The sequence below is a fragment of the Lygodium microphyllum genome, chromosome 9 (genome assembly GCF_053477565.2).
Source record: "Lygodium microphyllum isolate KBCC chromosome 9, Lygodium_microphyllum_v1.1.10, whole genome shotgun sequence".
Classification (NCBI taxonomy): domain Eukaryota; kingdom Viridiplantae; phylum Streptophyta; class Polypodiopsida; order Schizaeales; family Lygodiaceae; genus Lygodium; species Lygodium microphyllum.
The window spans coordinates 133,708,875-133,729,624 of record NC_141143.1 but is presented as its reverse complement, the minus strand read 5'-3'; the positions used below and the strand labels follow the sequence as shown (position 1 = coordinate 133,729,624).

Genomic DNA, 20,750 nt, shown 5'->3' with positions numbered 1-20,750 from the left:
GGCATTGAGAAGCTTAGAAAAGCTATAAGCCAATAATTCCCTCAAACAATCAAGGATATGACCAATGACCAATTTGTGATTTACGTTGTGTGATTTGAGATATAATCAATTCTTGACCAATGAATCCCTCAAATAACAGAGGATATGACCAAGTTGTGACCAATTCGTGATCCCTTGAACAAGGGAGGATATGACCAATTCATGATCCCCATCACATGATTTGAGATGGAAAACAAATTCTAGCCAAGAGGTGGTCCTCTATGCGAGTCAAGAATCTCGATCACGAAATTGTTATAAAGAAATTGATTTTTTTTTAAAAGAATATATTTTTTGTTCAACATCTGATTATGTTATTAGTTCGTTGTACCTAAAGGATCATATAATGGACTAATTAATATATGTCAAAACAATATCATAGCATATATTTACATAACTAGAGTTAGCCAAGAAGGTGGAGTGGGAAATGACATATTGAGAAGCGGAGTATGAAACAAAAGGGGATAGTTGAATTATGCTTACAAAAGGGGATAGCAACATATCGGGAGAAGAAAGGAGGGGGCGGGAGTGTTGGTTGGGTGGGGCTTACATGAAAACCCATACTTACAAAAGCTCTACTTCGACCATACTAACACGCCTCCCTTTCTTCCATGAGAAAGGAAATATTGCATCATACATACAACATCTCGAAAGAGAGGATTTCGGAAATAAGAGCTTTTTCTTAACAAGCATTAAGAGGAGTTGGAAAAAACATCAAAGTGCACCAGCATGAAGAGAAATGGATCCATACAATTTGACGAGATATTATCAAATGATTAATTAATTGTGCCGAGTGTGTCTCCACTAAACGCAGTTACGACCTCCGAGTTTTTACTTCTTCAATAAGAAAGGACTGACAAATTGCACTGTTTGGGCCAAGCGTCATGGCTTCTCTGCAACCCTGTTGAGAGGCAGTGAGCTTCCTAATAAGAAGCTTTGGAATAGGAGTAAAGCCCTTGCTGGCTGCGTCATTGGAACCATGTGCCCTGCTCCTCGTACAGTGGCATATGTCAGATTTCCATACACAACAGTCCAACCACCCACCTGCGTGCCAGCCATATTGCATTTTATATCCACTTCAAAACTTGTATGTTGGGTGTGGTGTGTGTGATACAGGTGTTTTCCTTATTTCTGGTTTCTTTGATTTTACAGTCACATAGGATGCAAAACAGGACGAGGAACGAGGGGCAATTGCCATGGAATGGAACATGGATTGGAAAGAAGCTACTACACCCACAATACTCAAGTCCAAAAATGACCATCACTTGTGACTGTGGGGGCTGAGAGAGAGAGAGAGAGAGAGAGTGTGTGTGTGTGTGTCTATAAGTATGTAATGTATGCATGCATGCATGCATCATCTGCATTTTGAAATAAGAAGTACTATAATAGTGTGTTCATACATGCAACATCAACCTAAACAAACAGGAAAAAGAGATACCTGTCCCATATGATACCAAGCTCTATAGCTTTCTGTTTTTGAAAGCTTCAAGCTTTGAGCCAAATGGTCAACAATTGTTCGTGTACCTGTCAATGGTATAACCGAGTCCAAGTCTCCACTACAACAAGTAAAAATGGAAAGCAAAACTCAGGTGCACTGCAAGACTAGAATGGGAAAATCTGGAATTCAGAAAATTCGATCATATATTATGTACCTATAGACCCAAAGGCGAATCCCGTGCTTTAAAATGTCTTCCAAATATGGTTTCATATCGATAGTAGAATCTTCAATTGAGTAATTCAATGATTTTTTGCTGCCAAGTAGATCATAATGACCAAAATTAAACTGAAGCTGCATCATTTCGATTTGGAAAGCTTTGACAAATTGAGAAACAAACCACACAAAGGTAATTATAATGTCAAGATTGCACCATCAGCTTGGTACATACCTCAAAAGTACTAAGGTAATTCTTATGTTAATTAATATAATATGAAAAGATAGAGGAAAGCAAAGTAAAGAAGTAAAGATTGCACTATACATGTGTGCACATGTGTGTGTGTGTGTGTGCGCACGCGCGCACGTGCAAAATTTGGTAAAAAGAAAAGCCCCCCACATTCCTCAAAAGCATGGAGATAGCGGTTGAACCATATACGCAGGACAGCTTATATAATCACTAACCAATATACAAAGAAAAGACTCTCCATCTTCTCCAAAGATTGACTTTCGTTCAATTCCTATGATTTTTCTCTCTCACAAATTTGGCACATCTGATCCTGTGTCGTGTGGGAGGACACACTAGGACTTGCAGTGAAAATGCACAATATGCAAACAGCCCCATGACTAACAAATAAACTCAGAAATGAGAGATGAATGAATGGAATAAGACTTAGTGAACAAACCATGTATGGGGAGGTATGGTCCAACAGCCATTCTCTCTCAAGCGAGAAGGCTGACAGATGCTAAAGGAATGTGTCAAACTTTAATGGATTGTGAATAGAGCAAACCACCAAACTCAACACAAACAAGTATTGTAGAAGATCTGATAGCAACAATGACAGCAACACATGTCAGATGTAGCAGGCTAAGGGCAATGGTGAAAGGAGAGCAGTGTGGACTGCAAAATACAGCAGTCCTCTGATGTCTAGATTGGGCCAAGGTCAAAAACACAGCAGCGAAGGATCAAACCACTTGTGTGGCTCCTCTCCTTGGCATAATGAGGATGATAGTGATATAGCAGACAGGGGGCATAGATGACAGTTGGCCGTAAATGCAGCTATAGGCAATGATGATGGTGGAAGGGTGATGGATGCAGGTGATAAAAATAGGGGATGTGATGGTAATTGTGGCCAGCCCATGGATCCCTTTTATAGAACCTTTTGAGCCAATTGTTCCAAGAGGATCCTCTCATTGAACATTCGAGACTTTGGGGGAAGACTTTTCTGCAAAGGACGGAGCTGCATGAGATAGGATCTCAATAGAGCACTAGTTGGAGTATCACTAGATTTTCTTATGCTATAGGAGCATCATCTCTCAGAAGAGAGGATTTCCTAGTGTAGTGGGAAACTATTTCCTAGATGAAGTTTCACGTATTGGGCACCCTTTGTAAGAGCCTCAAAGATATAGATGAAAACAAACAAGAGGGGAGAGAGGTGAAGCACCCAAGAGCATATATACACAAAAGCAATGGAAACTTGAGAACATAGAGAGATAGGGCTGAAATCTTCTTCGTCTTCTTTCTTCTTCTTCCACACAAAAGAACTAAGTCTACAACGTGATAAAAGACTAATATGAAAGTACCACAATGTATGTACACACGGTCATTAAGTGTGAACCCACTAAGAAAAGAAGAGGTGACACAACGAATGTGCTGTAACTAAGGATGAACTATGTGGGTGTAGTCCAGCTGTAGAATCACTAGGGTATCCTCATGTCAATCAACTAACACGCTGGTCAATAATATCTTGCCACATCACCAAGGCACATTGTGGATGCCAGCTCACGACATCTCAACACTTCCCCTTGAGCTTAGCATGAGCCCATGAACTCCACGCACAATCCTAAAGCATTAAAGTTTCCAACTCCCAAGGCCTTGTTGAAAATGTCAACAACTTGATCCTTCGTGGTGACATAAACCAAGTCAATATTACTTGCTATAACCCGCTCTCAAATGAAATGGTAATGGACCTCTATGTGTTGGTCCATGCATGATACACTAGGTTCCTAGCCAATTGAATGCTACTAAGGTTATCATAGTAGATGATAACCTTCTTATCCACTTGCATCCCCAAATCACCAAGTAGCTTGACCAAGGTAGCTCACATGCTACAATTGCAACATCTCTATACTAGACAAGGCAACTATCAGTTGTTTCTTGTTGCTCCGAGTAACAACAAAACTTCCAAAGAAAAACATAAAATCACTAGTAGATCTCCTATTTGAAATACTACCAGTCCATTTTGCATTTGTGTAACCATGTAAATCCAATGATACACCTGCACCATAGAATAAGGCACAGTCCAATGTGGACTTGACATAGTGCAATGTGTACCACATTGTATCCAAATGTGGCTTCCATGGAAGTTGCATACACTAACTCTCCAAACCAATTGTGTAGCTTAGGTCTGACCTAATGATTATCAAATAGATAAGGCTGCTTACAATCTTCCGATACATAGTGACATCCTCAATCAAGTCACCCTTATGGGATGGTATACAGATTGGCGAGTGCCCCCACATCCAGTGTCATCTTGATAACACTATGATTCTTTCGCTCCACTATGCCATTCTCTTAAGGGATATTCATGTTGGCAAACTCCTAATGAGTTAGCTCATGGAAGACAAACTCCTCTCGCTTGTCAGAACACACGGTCTTGAGTTTCCTACCAAATTGGATCTCCTCAAAAACCTCCCCTTAAGGGATTCTGCCCACATTGGTCCACATAAGTTTATTGAAACAAGCTCCAAGGGCTCCTTAGACCTGTCATGAAGCCTTGTTGGGAATAGCATCTCTATGGTGCTTTCCACAAATGCAAGATACACATGCTGGGTGGCTCAACCCAATCTCTAGCAATCCTTGCACAAGCTAACTATAAGTTGCCTTTTCGAAGGTACTCGTAGTTGAGGTGGCCAAACTGAGCATTCCATAGGTCAGTCTGTTTGAGAAGAAAAAAGAAGAGAAGAAAAGGCAAAAGAAGACCACATCTTGTAGACTCCATTCTCCTCATAACTTGCACAAAAAACCTGTTGAGATACTCCATCAAGAACTTGGAAGGAGTCCTTATCAAACTCCATTGTAAGGCCAAGAGCACAAATCTGGCTCACCAAAAGTAGATGATATACTAAACCTGGCACATAGAGAACCTCTGATGCGTAGGCACCACCTTGCCCATCCAAAATCAGTTGCATAACACCTTTGCCTTTGATTAGGAACGAAGAGCTTATGAGAATTTACCTATACATCGGACACATATGGGCAAATACCATCTAAAAAAGAAGTCATGCAATACGAAGTGCCACTATCCACAACCCACTCATGAGATTGTGGAGCCAACATTGTTGTGGCCGTCGGAGGGACATCCTCTGGCATCTCCAAATGGAGGAAGGTGGCCGATGAAGGAGCAACCACCGCTCCCAAGTCCTTTGTAGTCTTCTCCTTCTTGGTGTCCTTGTCCTTGTTAAGGCAATTCTTCTTCCAATGACCTGTCTTGCCATAGATGTGGCAAGTAGACTCCTTGGCTTTGTCCTGTTTGAACTTCTCATCCTTCTTCTTCTTCTTCTTCTTCTTCTTATGTTGGGAAGACTAACCAGTCAAAGCCTTCAACTTGGGAGCATTCTGACCTTTGAGTTGTTCCTCTTGGTCCAAAACTATCAGAACCAACTCCTCCCACTTAAGGGTCTCTGTTGCCCTAAAGCAATTTGGGTAGAATAAAATGCATTGAATCGAGATAGTAATTAAGAAAGAAGAGTTATCACCATGTTCTCTAAGGCAATCACCTTTCCTGCATTCTGGACCTGCATCTGCAATTGCCTAAGCTTATTGACATTCTCTTGCATAGAAAAAGACTTGTTGGAACTTCAAATCCACATCTGAATCTCCAAAGACACCCAATTCATCACAGTCATCCGATTGTACATTTGATCTAACTCCAGCAATATCTTCCGAGCCACAATCAAGTCCTCGATGTGAGCAACGACAACTAGAGTGTAAGAGAAAAAAAGGAAAGAATGGATATGAGCATTCAATTTGTCCCAATGTGCCTATATCTTCATCAAGTTGGCTTTCTCATTAGAAGAAAGCTTGGAGGTATCACAGACTATAGGATGGTCTATAGCCTTGGTCACGAGCTTTGCCAAATCATGCGACTCCAAGATAGCTAGCATTATTACCCACTAGATACGGTAATTCTCCCCATTGAGCTTCTGATCTGAAGGAAGAGCCACCAACATGAGGACCTTACTGTCCATAATAGCCTAAAACTCCGTATTGAGTTCCGTAGACAATGTCAATGGAATAATCTGCACAAAAATAAAGGCATCCCTCTCTGACTCCATACATGAAGCCAATGCCTGTTGCTAGGGGTTCCTCTACTCATCCGCAATGAGTTTCAACCATCGGAGGTGATGAAAACTCAAAATCTGCTCCAAAAGGCTGAAAACATAGCCTTTTCTCCTTGACCAACAGCAAAAATCTGCAAAAAACAGCAACTTCACTCCTTCCCCGTGGTTCACCTATTTGCCTTAGCATCCATATGTTGAAGACGAAATCTTTTGTTAGGCAAAGAATCCTCCCAATCAAGTCTACCCATGATCAATCAGCCCTTCTACATTGCTCTAATACCATGTTAGAGTGCAACGAATACGGAAGCATATGGACAAGACTGAAAGACAATGAACATGAGAGAAGACGGAGAGAGAAAAGAGACACAAGAATGCAGAAATCTGCAGTTAGACGAAAGAATGGTGGATTGGAAAGTTAAACATAATAACCCAATACATACAAATGTCCTCCATGAAGGTGTATAGGGTTATTCAACTCCACCTTGAATTGATAAGCAGGGAAATGCATTATGGCACTTCGATAGATCTTTGACCTAGTGGAAATCAAATATACATAAAATTTGGAAATACAAATTACCTTTGGAGCAAAGGCTTTTCATATGAAGATGCATGGTTGTTCCAGTGGGACAAAATTTGGCAAAACTTGGTACTGCCTCCTCTTCTTGCCATTGATGCTCCCATGTCAATGAGACAATACCACGACTAATTTGGTCTTGCATAGAAACTCATACATTTTTTTATGGACTTTCTCGTAAATTGCAGGCCCAATTTCCAACTCAAAGATTTGGAAAGTTCTTTTGGCTGTTTAGGAGGTTTTCTTAGGGGATCTCTTCATATTCCCTCTTCTTTCATTGGATCAAATATTAGGGTGTGTGGACCGTATGGACTTGAGGGGCTATGCTTTTATGGGTGATTGGTCATTTCAGCTATATTGGACTTTCCTTGACAGCCACCATTTTACAATTGTTGCTATGCTGGTTATCTGGATGCTTCTGTTATGGGCGTGCTTTACTACTGTTTCTATGAGATGATGAACAAATCACAAAAAATGTGTGTGTGTGTGTGTGTGTGTGTGTGTGTGTGTGTGTGTGTGTCCTGCACATGTGCACGTGCACATATGTGAGAGCTCTAGGACTGCTACTAACATATACTAAGATGGATCAGATGAAACATGTGTGCACGCATGCGTGCACACACACAGACACACAGATTTTGCTTGCAAGGGGACAAGAAATATGAATGGTAGTGTCATGGTCATTGCACAATGAGCTAGGTGGTGGACGTTGCATTGGCTCCTGTTGGGTAGGCCTAGGCTTCTAAAGCCCACATTAATATACTGAACCATATTTGATGCACATAGGCGCCATTTAATGGTCCACATACTTAGTGCCTCATATGGTCTGGCACTATAGCCCACTAGATTGGTTGCTCACACAACCACTGTATTTATGATGTACTTAGTTGCTATTTATTGGGCCTTCTTTGTACTTCACTATTACCTTCAAATTTTTCCTGAGGTGTCAGTAATAGACTTTTATTTTCTCGGGAAAAATATGTACCACATACCTCATAGGCAACCCAACCAACGGGTAGTTATGCATCACACAGTGTGATAATGGTGGCCATGAGCAGGAGTGTACAGATTGACTGACTTATTTATGGCTCACTAAGTCTAGAGGGCCTAGGGTTTGATTTAATTAGGATTGCCATCTTGAGCTTGTATTTGGTTTAAAGACCTTACAGCCTCAAGAATTTTATTTTTACTTTCTTTCTTTTTGTGATGAGACATACTTAGCTCCAAGAAGACATAAAGAAAACATTATTTCTTTCTTTCCTTTAAGAAACTCCACTGGAAGCAATGGTAAGGCACTCCTGCTTTTAACCAAAGGATCAAAGGTGATACCTACTACACAATGTCCAGTTGTAAGCCAAGTGTGTGACATTGGCATGAAGAGCCTCTTGGACCTCAGGAAGATTGAGATAGAACTCTATTTCACTATCCATACAAACATCAACCCCAAGACTAATATTATGGACCTGCGAAGATATCAAAAGGGAAAATAAACAGGTATCCATTTTGCTATCCATAGAGACAAAATTCCAAGAATGATGTTGTGGGCATGCCATGGCAGCAATTGAAAAAGACATCAAAATTAGTGAAATAAATATCTAACAAGTCTCAAATGATCAACCTTCCACACATACCCTTCTGTTCAGTCGCAATTCTTGCTCTGCAACTGATGAATAGCAGACATCCAAATTGATATCATAGAAATTGATGAAGTTTCCAACTTCCACAGTAGAACTGGTCAAGAAAAGATTGCACGATACTGACTGACCATGAGGTACATCTACAGTATAATCATCAAAATTGCATGCACTAGTGATGTCATGGAAAGTCTCATCAGGCAAGATTCCATGAGACCACAAGTAAAAATAGGTTGAATATCTGTCTACTGCAAGATTCAACAAAGGATTCCCAATCTGTAAAATCAACAGAAAAGTGGAAACGAACTAATTTAATGTATCGATAGCTGACTTAACCTTCAGCATTTAGCTTGAGACCCATAAAAAATACTTACAGCTACTCCTTTCAGGTTAAACACCAAACTTTCTGCCTTATCATTGTATTCCAGTATAAGAGAGGCCAGTTGTGGGATGTAATGGCCTGCATGATTTATTGCAGACGAGTTAGATTTTTCAAGTTTGAAACAAAAGGAAGCTTACATTCCTATTATTTCATAAAACATCTATCAAGAACTAAACACAAATACCTGCATAGCTTTCACCAGCTAAGAAAAAAACTCTATTTTTGTATTCTGGAAACTTCTCAAACCACCCAAGTAAAAACTTCAGAGAATCTTCGGCTGCATAGCCCTCCAGCAGAATTTCTCTTAGATACTCACTGAAAAGTATCACAAATCTAAAAGACAAAGTCTTTGTATTCTTAAAAGCATGCTGAAAACAACATTAAGTCATCCAACATTGTAAGAGTGCTGCTACCCTATCCAAGCTGCTACTGATAGCAAATAAACTGTTACTAGACTCACATCTAGCGATACCAACACTAATGTGAAATGCTTCACATAAGGCTTGTTTACATGAGGCATACTACCAGAGGCAAAAAATATCCAAGTAACCACTTCATGCTTAATTCAAAAATGCCTTTATATAATGCTGAGATACCAGCATATTATTGCATCAAAAACTCTTTCTCCTAGTGTATATATAACATGCACAAGTGCTCCTCCTTTGTTGTCCAAACTAATTAAAAATCATTTTGACCATCCCTAAACTCAAACTTAGCAAAATAAGTCTCCTTGTCATATTTGATGGCGGCATTTCTCCATCAAAACTCCCTTTTGAGATATAACATACCTTCAGAATGAAAGCATAGTTGCACATGCTTTCAGGTCACTCTTGTCAGAATATCAAACAGAAAATGAAGCAAATTTAGCTGAAACTAAAATGCAATAACACAATGTGGACAAAGAAGAGATGTAAGGCAAACCATGTTGTATACATTGAGAAAACTCGCCAAATGACACGCTCACCTAGACGTGCTCTGGACATGTGCAAAATGCAGGATCAAGATATGAGGAATGTCAAAGAGATCATGGCAGCAATGTGTGATGAAGCCATACCACAAATCAAGGGGGAGATGGCTAAGAAGGTGCAAGAATGGAAGAACAAAATATACGAGGAGATTACAACACACTTCACCTCTTGGAAGACCAACATTGAAACCTCTCTCCAAGAGAGAAATAGGGTGATTGAAGAACTACGGCATTAGATACCGAATATCGGAACCAACTTGACCTCCTTAAGAGGGAGGAGGGGGAAATCACTAAAGCCATGCCCAATAATGTGCAAACTGAAATAGATGAGCTGAAGACACACATGAGGAAGGAGTTTAATATATGGGAAATCATAGTGAAACAAGCACAAGTAGAGGTGGCTGAAAACTCCAAATGGATCAACGTGGCAAAGAAGACACCAACAAAGAAGGAAAAGCTCATGAATTTTTTTTGCAAATAAAATGTGGCTAATTATATTACTAAAAAAAACTGATTATAACGGAGTGCTCATGCTTAACAGACTAGCTGGAGCTGATGCAAAGTCACAAATACATCATGAATACAAGCCTCTCAAGGCGGTCTAGGGGGGATGGGGGCAAGAAGGCATGTAGGGGGTGTATCGCCATCTGGGGCTGCCTGCCTGCATCACAAAAAACAGGTCCTGGCCACCCCAGGTATGCATGAAATGACTATGGAGTTCCTAACGAGCCCTAGACTCACCCTGCACGTGATCCCAACGGCCGCAGAGGGAGTGGATGATGGAGGTCCAGAGCTCTGCTAAGGTCGCCTGTGCTGAAAGTCTCTCTCTGCCGAAAGTCTCCTGACACCATGCCTTCCAGATATGCCATCCAGTAAGACTCCCTATGATCTCCCATACCTTGGAGCGGTCTGCTATGGGCTCCAGTACCTGACGGATGGGTAGCACCTCCAAGTCGACCACTGCGCATGACCCTGCCTCAATGATGAATATCGTGTCCTGCATCCCGGCCTCATATAGAAGGTGCCGGCCTTGGCTGACTGCCTGCCAACAGAAAGCTCCCCATGAGATATATCCAAGGCTTAGTGCTATACGGTGAAGGATGCGGCATGCTCCTCTCCACATGAGCTGCGCCTCCTCACATGACCAAAGGCAGTGCTTGGGGGTTTCCAAAGGCTGATGTGTGCAGCGCTTACAACCTCCCTCCTTCTACATCTCGGCAAGCCAACTTCCCACCGCCAAGCCTCTATGTGCCACCAGCCATAAGAAGTACGATACCCTCCTCGGCCTCCAGCTATCCCATAGGCGGCACCAAAAGGTCTTTCGGAACGGCTCCGTGATGCTGTGCTCCGTCCAGTGCCTGCTACGTGACGGTGCCTAATCCATGTCCTCCCACATTAGTACGTGTCTGCCAATCCTGGCAGTGTATTCCAGGAACTTCGGTGGCTTCTTGGCAACTACCGTGGCCGGCCATAGCCACTCTCCTGGATTCCACTCCACCTCATCAAGTGGTCTGCCCTCCCAAATCCAAAGCCGCCACTCCCTGAGCTTCTTCCAGAAAACATAGGGGTCCAGTCGCCATGTCTTCCCCTGAAGGCCCACCACCCGAATCCTCCTCCACTAAAAGGCAACTAATCCCTAATCTTGCTACCCTCTGTCAAGGGCCAGATGCCCCCCCTCCTGAACAGTGAAGAAAGTCCCCTGCAAGGAACCGCCCACTCTACCTGCCACCTGTAGGAGGATGCCTGCTGGTGAGAACCTGGCAGCCCATACCTCCCCGGGCTCTATTCGCACTCGTATCAAGGGAGCAAGCCACTCCAGAGGTATTGTTGTGTCTATCTCCCTTCGCCTCAACTCCAGTCCTCTCTGGCAACCTGATACTTGCTGCAACAACTCCTCGTTTGCCATCCTGTACACCTCCCGCCATGTCTTGATGGTATGAGTCAGGCCGGTGGCCTCCCAACCAGCCCACTGGATATGGGGGCGCTTGCCAATCTGTGCCCCTTCCCGATCTTTGACCTGGGGGTTCCAGATCACCCGCTGACGGTCTATCTCCCCTTGGCAACCTAGGGGGCTCTGGATTAGAGCCTTAGGGAGGCCCTGTTACATGCGGAGTAAGCTGCACAGGAAAGGTGATTTGGGCTGACGTGAAGATCCATCTTAGGGACGGCCTCCACTCACCGCCAAGCCTCGGTCTACAATCCTGAAGACCCTCCTGCAGTCGAACCTTCCAGGTCTGCCCTCCCAGCGTGAGGCCGCGTACAACTAGCTTACCCAAGAGGGCCAAACTTTGAAACTCTAGGTCTATGATCCCAAGCCCTCCCTCTGACCGATGCCGTATGATGGTTGCCCACATCACCTTGGCCCAGGAATCCCTGGAGCCGTCGAGCCCAGAGCAAAGGAAGTTCTGCACAAGGCGACGAAGCTGCACTACGCAAGAAGAGGAGAAACACCAACACTAGGCGATGTACCATGTCGTCGCTAGGAGGACCTGATTAACCTACAGGGCTCGGCTGGCTAGTGAGAGACGAGCCGTGCTTTAGTAGGTCAAGTTCCTCCGAATAGAATCGAGGACTGGAAGAAACTGGTGGGCGGGAGTGATGTCGAGTCCCACCAGGAATCCTAGGTACCGGATGGTCTGCCCTCTGCTCACCCATCTAAATCCAAGGTGGATGCCCCACTTTGTGCTAGAGTCTAGGTCTATGAGAAAACAAACCGACTTTCACCAGTTGATTTTCGCTCCCGTTGTTGCTGAACAGAACACCTCAAGGGCCAGCCTCACTCTCTCCGAATAGAATCGAGGACTGGAAACTCAGCGGGAGTGATGTCGAGTCCCACCAGGAATCCTAGGTACCGGATGGTCTGCCCTCTGCTCACCCATCTAAATCCAAGGTGGATGCCCCACTCTGTGCTAGAGTCTAGGTCTATGAGAAAACAAACCGACTTTCGCCAGTTGATTTTCGCTCCCGCTGCTGAACAGAACACCTCAAGGGCCAGCCTCACTCTCTCCAACATCAACTCATCGTCCTCTATGTAGAGTGTTGTATCGTCTGCATACTCTGAGTCTAGCAACTCCGTCTCCTCTCTCACTGGAAGTCGAAGGTCGTGTAAACCACTTACACCGGACCTAAGGAAGTGAGACATGGCCTCTGCAAAGAGTAGGAACAGTTACGGGGCTAGGGGGCAGCCTTGCCAGACCAATCTCTCCAGCCAAAACTTCTCCCCACTCCTACCACCTATGACAACCCTGCTGGTGGCCGATCTGTAAAGTACAAAAACCCCGTGAGTCCAAGCTTGTGGGAAACCCAACCTCGCCACAGTGCCCTCTAGGAAATCCAGTCCACCTTATCATAAGCTTTCTCAAAATCCAAGAGAAGTACGGCTAGTCTCTGCCCACTGTGTTGAGCCCACTCTGTCGCCTCAAAGAAGGTAAATACATTGTCCAGGATGCTCCTATCCTGGACAAAGCCTGTCTGTTTGTCATGGATGATGTCTAGCAGCACGGGGCGTAGACGCATACGAATCATCTTTGCCAATGCCTTATAGCCCTCTAACAATAAGGTGATCGGTCTCCACTAGGAATCCAATCGATCTCCCCCTTTGGGGAGAAGATTGATGAGGCTTGCCGAAAGGCTCCTTGGCATCTGTCTTGAAGTGAAAATCTCCTGGAAGGCCATCAGTAGGGGGTCCTTCACCACTTCCCAGTAGATAGTAAAGAAGGCCTTGGAGAGGCCATCCTCTCCCGAGCATTTCTGCCCGTCCTATGTATGGAAAGCCTCTTCTAGTTCCTTCTCTGTGAAGGGGGCTAGGAGGGAGCATCCCATCTCCTCTGTAACAAGGGACGGGATGTGATCCCAGACCTGCTGCCTACATCGGAGGCTGTCTCTTGCTGGAAAAGGCGACCGTAGTAGTTAGTGGCAATCTCCATCACCTCGTCTAGGCTAGAGCGAGTCCTCCCATACTGATCTCGGAGGCTGCATATCTACTCTCCTGAGGTGCGGGCTAGTGCACCTGGAAGAACTCCCTGCACATCGTATCCCCCTTCCGCGCCCAGAAAGCTACTGAGGTGCGGAAAGAGAACTCTGAGCAGCTGTTCTCTAGGCTCCCAATGGCTGCTCGCGCTCGCAACTCCTGTGCGTGGAGGGTGGGATCTCCGGGTGCCTCCTGTAGTAATCTCTACGTGGCTGCAAGGTCCCGCCCGAGTGCTCTCTCCTCTTCCCAACTCTACTACCTGGCCTGTATGGCTGCCTCTTGGCAGATTCTACTCGATTCAGCTAGGATCTCTGCAACCTTCTCTGCGATCCGATCCCTCCTGCCCCATTCTCTAGTCCAAAGTTTCTCTATCTGTCTCGTCACCTTCTCCCTCCTATAGATCAAGTCAAGGATCCAACAGGATCGTGTGTCTAGGGGGCAGATGCTGGGAGGTCTAGTGTTAGGAGAACCGGGCAGTGATCCGACAACGTGGTGCCTACCAACTGCCCTATCTAGCCTCCACGAGAGCCTCCCCACTCTCCCACATAAAATCTGTCCAACCGCTCTAGCAAGACTCCACCTAGCCGCCTGCATCCCCAAGAGAAGTCCAACGACCTCTCCCTCCTGTGGAAGGCAAGGTCTCTCCAAGTATCGCATGCACTTACTGCCAGTAGAAATGCCTCCCATGCCTACTACTCCTCCCCGGCCATGCCCTGGTAGTTTCTGCCTCTGCCCTGTTGGTCCTCCAATACCTCCAGGTTGTTGAAGTCTCCTCCAACGATCCAGGAGTCCACCTCTGGGAGTCCCTCTGCGATCTCCACCCAGAACCTGTTGCGTGCCCTAACCTCCATAGGGGCATAGACATTGAGGACTCCCAAGCACGAGTCCCCAATGTCCAGTCTGATCCATAAAACCGTCCTTGCCACTATCGTCCCATGGTCTCGTACACAGGCAATGAGACTCGGGCCAATAGAGGTGAGGTGCATACGCCTCCACTCCTGTCGTGGGCACCTATGGCGTGCTCCCAGTAAGTGCGGGAGCTACCCGGAAGTACCTTTCCTACCCGCTGGGTGTGGGTGGGTGTGAGCTTGTGCTCCTGTAGAAGTAGGATGTTGATCTGTCCGGCAAGGGCAAGCTACAGCTCCTGCCAAACAATCAACTTCCTAGAACCACATGCCCCACTATAGTGGAGACTATTCACATTCCATGATGCCAGGTGTAAGCTCATGGGGAAAACTATGACTGACCAAATAGGCATCTATTCGGTGTGGAAGCTATTGATGAGGAGGAGAAACTATGAGGCATGCAAGTGCACTTTGCCGCAGGTTTGGATGGAGAACTCCAATCCCCCATGGTGGCCCTCGGCCAGACCATAGGGGTGATAGATGCTCCACGTGGTACTATCAACGCGTCAATCAACCATGCTGAGAGTCGTGACTCTATGTGTTGGGTATTTGACTCACGTCACAATCAGTAGGACACTGGGGCACTTTTTACTCTCGGTAGGAGAGGTTTTTTCCCCAGACTTATAGTCTTATTTTCGTATGTGCTTATGTGCTTATGTTACACACTTATGGGCACTTACCGTGTTCGGGTGTGAGCACCCCCTACAACCCTAAGGTTTAAGGGTTGTACTTTGTACTTTCATCCTACACTCTTTTCAGTCTATTCTATTGGGTGTCGTGCTTCACTCTGTCTCTCTCACTCTCACACTGTCTACTGCACTCTCAGCTGCACCTCGATCCTCCCACCTCACATTTGGTATCAGAGCTGAGTTCAGCTCAGTTCAGCTCTGGTCTCATCCTCCAGGAGTGCCCGCGAGCTACTTCCCACTATAGCTGGTTCCAGAGATCTACAGCTCAACCTGCTCCGCCCCCAGCATCTGCACAGCAGTGCCGGTACTACTACAACCAGTGCAGTAATGGTTGCCAGCACTTGTGATGCACCTTGCCAGTTGCGCCAGACAGCCCTCCACTGGCAGTGACACCCCTGCACCTGTCAGTCTGTCTACGCAACCTCCCTGCGCTGAGCTAGCCTGCACCGCCTCCTGCCTCCAGCGCGCCCTGTACCTGCGCACTGACGCTGCTCCTATAGTCACCTCCTCTGTACCAGCGCGCCACCTGCAGACGCCACCAGTCCAGGCGCCGCCTCCTTTGCCCAGCGTGTCCTCTGCCCAGCGTGCCTCCTGCAGGCGCCGCCAGCTGCAGCTACCGCCTCCTTAGGCGCCGCCAGTCCCTACGCGCGCCACCAGTCTCTGCGCGCGCCACTCATACCCCTTGAGGCGGATATTGCGGTTTGTGGTTCATGGTGACTGACCTCTTCCTTCTTCAACAAGGCACACTAGTATTCATGGCTTCTTTACCAATAGATGACCAGACTACTAAGTACTCCTATTGTGGCATCACCGGACACACCACCGATTCTTGCCGACTTTGACCTTTGCTCCCCACTCCCCGGAGTATATGCGTCTTCCACCAAGCACTCCTTGTGCCACCTCTTCTTTCTAGGCCATAGAGATCGTTCTGCATCGGTTATCAGAGTACTATGCTCAAGGCAATAAGATGCATCCGATGCGCACTAAGTCCTTTCAAGCACATGGAGGATCGATTGGTGCTACGACCTCCCGGAGATTGTCACAATGCCAGCGGCAGTCTTCTCCCACCTATTTTCAGGTACAGTGGCTTCCATGACCTACGGATCTGTAGTCCACTCCATCGAGAGAGAATGATTTTTTGATACCGTCTCCTCGTCAGTCCGCTCCTTCGAGAGGATTCGAGGCAATGTCTATGCACAGGAACAGGGCGTGCGTAGGTACATGTGGCACGCGCAGAGACTGGTGGCGCGCGCAGAGACTGGTGGCGTGCCTCCTGCAGGTGCCGCTAGCTACAGCTGCCGCCTCCTCAAGCGCCGCCAGTCCCTACGCGCGCCACCAGTACCTCCGCACGCCCTGTTCCTATGCACAGACATTGCCTCGGGATCTGTGCCCATCGTCAGTCAACTGCAATGATTCTACAGAGATAACATTTTGCATTTTTTATTTCAAACACAGGAGTTCGTGCAGCAGCAGGATCAGTTTTCTGCATTGGGACACGAGCTTGTGTCTGTGACAAAGACACATTAAACGCACATTCTGGGGTATTTGTAACAGAAATTTTGGCAGAAATTTTGGGAATTTTGGCATTTGAGTGTTGCTGAGCACTGTTTGCACCTTAGGAAGCGTGCATTAAAGACAGTTCTTGACAGAGTACACCCTTGCACATTAATTGCAGAAGTGTGCTTGCTGCACTTTCTGGAAATTTGCAGACTTCCAGCCCTTACTGCTTTGACATTGCTCATTTGTCTTTGGAAATTTGTTATCATGGCAAATCAGGGAGGTGATGTATTTACCTATGTATCCAAGGAAGACAAATTGGATGGAAACAATTATTCGCTATGGTCATTCATGATGAAGAATGTATTAGTGGCTAAGAATTTATGGGATTATGTCAGTGGAGAGGAAACTAGACCGGGAGTTGTAGCTCCTGTTACTCCTCCTCCTCAAGGGGCACGTGGACAATGGGGACCTCAGCCCGCTCCACCTCAGCCACTTCCTCCAAGAACTGCAGCTCAAAAAGCTTGGGATACACGAGATGCACAGGCTTTGTCGCTGATTGCTTTGGCAGTTCAGCGGTCCATCATCCCTCACATTCGTTCAGCATCTTCTTCACGAGATGCATGGCTGACTTTGGAGCATATGTTTGCAGGAAAGAATGAGACTCGAATCTCTTTCTTGAAGAAAGAGTTGGAGACTTTGAAGATGAATGAGGGTGATTCTATGCAGGATCGCTTGAATAAGATTCAGGACTTGCGGGAGCAGCTCATGAATATAGATGAGTACTTTTCGGATGCACAGTTGATATCCACCACCTTGAATTCCTTACCTCCTTCGTACTTGTCTTTTCATACTGCCTTGAACCTCACCATGAGGATTGCTGAGCACCCACTCACTTTTATTCAACTGGTTAGTTTGCTTCTAGATGAGGAGCAAACAAGGAAAAATAGTGGTATGGATGCTATAGTCTCTGAGCAGGCTTTTGTGGCAAGACAGAAAGGCAAAAACAGCAAGGTGAAAAATGCTCCACAGAGTTCTGGTACTTCTGGCACATCACAGAATCAGACAAAAGGGGGGACGCAAGCTAAAAAAAGGAAAATGTGTCAGAGAGAGAACCAGGGAGAGAGAAAGAGGAGAGAGAAGACTGCAGAGGAGAGAGAAAGACTGCAAGAAGAGAGAGAATAAGAGTGACGAGGAGAGAGAAAGACTAGATTTAGAGAGAGAAAGACAAGAAAGAAGGGGAAGCCATAGAAGCTGTGAGCAAGAAGGGAGAGAAAGACTGTAATTGTATTAATGTGTCAAAAAGATGTGAAAATTTACATCTTCTCTCCTTTTATACCAATGTCAGTGTGACATGGCATAACATCAACATTATTAACACTTATTTGCTATTCCTAGCTTCTTACAATCCATCCCTTCCCAAAAGTTTTTGTCCTCAAAAACAAACCTAGAAACAACTAGAGAGGAAATGGATAGAACAGAGTACTACTCTATTTTACAGCTTTACAAATGGGAAATGAATGAAGAATGACCATTACAAGAGCTGAATTTGAAGAACGGAAGTAAGGCCCAACTATATACATGATTTGAAGTACTTCAGAAGCAAATGGAGCCATAAAGTCTTTAACAAATAGTCCCAGAACAAAGTAGACAGCTTGCTGAATAAACAATCCCTGCTGGACCAAATCTGCCATAACTTTTGATAGAAGTGTCCAAATGAAACATACCATATATCAAAACGAAGTTCTTAAATAGTACTTTAAGCCCATATAGATAGCTTAATTCTGAAAATTAGGTACGATAAAAACTGTTCTAAAACAGTGTGCTGTCCTGAACCAGTCTGCATCAATACTAGCTCCATAAGCAATAGGCTTCAGCCACCAATGTCTCCCTCAAGTATGGATACTCATCCAATATAGAATCAGGTCTCCAAGAAGCCTCTTCAAAAGGTAAACCTCTCCATTTGATCAAATATTCCACAATAAAACGTGATCGAAGCTTCTTTTCGCGCTGACCTATAACAGCTTCTAGGATGTACTGAACAAGACCATCTTCATCAATAGGTGGCAGCTCATCAACTATATCCACTGGATCACCATAATAGGGCTTGAGCTGACTAACATGGAAGACGTTATGAATCTTTGTAGAAGAGGGAAGCTCTAGTTTGTATGCCAAATCTCCAATCCGCTTAAGGATCCTGTAAGGGCCATAAAACCTGTGGGCAAGCTTATTACTGGATCCATCTTTCAACGTAGAGTACTTGGATTTAGGCACTTTCAACAAAACTAGCTCTCCTTCTTGGAACTCTAAAGGCCTCCTCTTCTCATCAGCATACATCTTCATTTGATCTTGAGCCTTCCTTAGATTCACCTTGCATTGCTGAAGAAGGGTCTGCATTCTTTCCAACTCTTCCTTTCCATGAGGATTGACCTTTTCATTAAAGATGACTGTGGGTAAGGGCACCTTGTAACCATACAAAGCCTCAAAGGGTGAAATTCCTATGCTCGCATGAGTGGAATTGTTGTAAGCAAACTCAGTCAGGTGTAACCAAGAATCCCATGAGGTTTGGATATCATAGCAAAAATGGCGAAGATAAGTCTCCAACCATTTATTAACTCTCTTTGTCTGTCCATCAGTTTGGGGATGATAAGCCGTAGATGGAGCCAACTTAGTGCCCATAGATGTAAATACCGCTTGCCAGAAGTTACTCATAAACTTTGAGTCCCTATCATGGACAATCACCTGCGGTAATCCATGTAGTCTAAAAATATGCTCCATAAACTGGTTGGCCACTTGAGAAGCAGTAAACTGAATTTTTGTTGGGATAAAATGAGCTGCTTTGGTGAGTCTGTCAACCACCACATAAATACTATTCCACCCCTTCTTAGTAGTAGGTAAGCCAATGATAAAGTCCATAGTAATATGAGTCCATTTACCCGTAGGAATAGGCAATAGCTGTAACAAACCTCCTGGCTTATGGGTGCTATCCTTATTTTGCTGACAAGGCATACACTTCATAACGAAGTCCTTGACATCTTTCCATAGTCATTTCCAATAAAAGCTTTTGCTTATCCTGTCATAAGTCTTGAAAACTCCCAAGTGTCCAGCTAAAGGCGAAGAATGTAACTTCTCCATAATTTTCAGCTTAAAAGAAGAAGTAGAGGGAATAACAATCTTGCCTTTCCACCAAATAAGACCATTTTTAAGCTGGTAATGCGAGTTTTCTTCCATAAGACCTTGCTGTAATTTCTGAAAGATTTGGCTGAATTCCTCATCTAAAAGATAGGCCTCCTGTAATTCTTCAATCCAATCATTATGTAGTTCTGTCATGGCTGACACTTTGCAGGCCCACATACGAGAAAGAGAATCAGCCACTATGTTATCTTTGCCCCTTGTATGAGTGATGTCAAAGTCATAATTCTGTAATGTAGCTACCCATCGTCATTGCTTTGGAGTGAGATTTGACTGAGTAAGGAAATACTTGAGTACCCGATGATCACTATATACTCTGAATCGGCTGCCATATAAGTAATGGTGCCATTTCTTGATTGCATGCAGGATAGCCAACATTTCCTGGTCATAAACATTCATGGCCATCTCCTTATCTGTAAGCTTACGGCTCTCAAATGCAATTACTCCATGCTCCTGAAGCAAAACAGCCCCAATGCCACGGCCACTAGCATCACACTGTATAGTAAACTCTTTGGAGAAATCCGGGCATACTAGGATAGGAGCAGAAGTAAGTAGTTCCTTTAACTGGTTGAAGCTGCTATCTGCAAGAGCATCCCAAAAGAAAGCCTCTTTCTTCAACCTGTCAATCAAAGGAGCTGCAATTGCCGCATAATGCTTTATAAATCGGCGATAGAATGAAGATAGACCAAGAAATCCTCTAAGAGAAGTAGTAGTAGTAGGCGTTGGCCAATCTTTTATGCATTGCACCTTCTTGGGATCAGCCTGAATTCCTTTTTCACTGACTATATGTCCCAAGTATTCCACTTCAGTCTGCATGAAAGAGCACTTCTTCTCCTTAGCAAAAAGCCTATGATGTCTCAACACATCAAAAACCTTCCTCATATGTGACAAGTGATCCTGTAAAGTCTT

At 44.8% G+C, this 20,750-nt stretch overlaps 1 protein-coding gene across 1 annotated transcript in view; it reads right to left on the bottom strand.

Moving 5' to 3' along the window:
- Positions 1 to 486: 486 nt before the first annotated feature.
- The window catches only part of LOC148031607 (serine carboxypeptidase-like 44), a 54,383-nt gene continuing 34,119 nt past the window's right edge, over positions 487 to 20,750 (bottom strand). The window contains exons 4-10 of the mRNA XM_087685191.1: positions 8,806 to 8,898; positions 8,614 to 8,699; positions 8,237 to 8,515; positions 7,935 to 8,068; positions 1,689 to 1,787; positions 1,475 to 1,592; positions 487 to 1,080 (exon numbers count right to left, since the gene is read on the bottom strand). Coding sequence (XP_087541317.1) covers positions 919 to 1,080; positions 1,475 to 1,592; positions 1,689 to 1,787; positions 7,935 to 8,068; positions 8,237 to 8,515; positions 8,614 to 8,699; positions 8,806 to 8,898 — 971 coding nt within the window. The 3' untranslated portion in view covers positions 487 to 918. The remainder of the gene's footprint in view (positions 1,081 to 1,474; positions 1,593 to 1,688; positions 1,788 to 7,934; positions 8,069 to 8,236; positions 8,516 to 8,613; positions 8,700 to 8,805; positions 8,899 to 20,750) is intronic.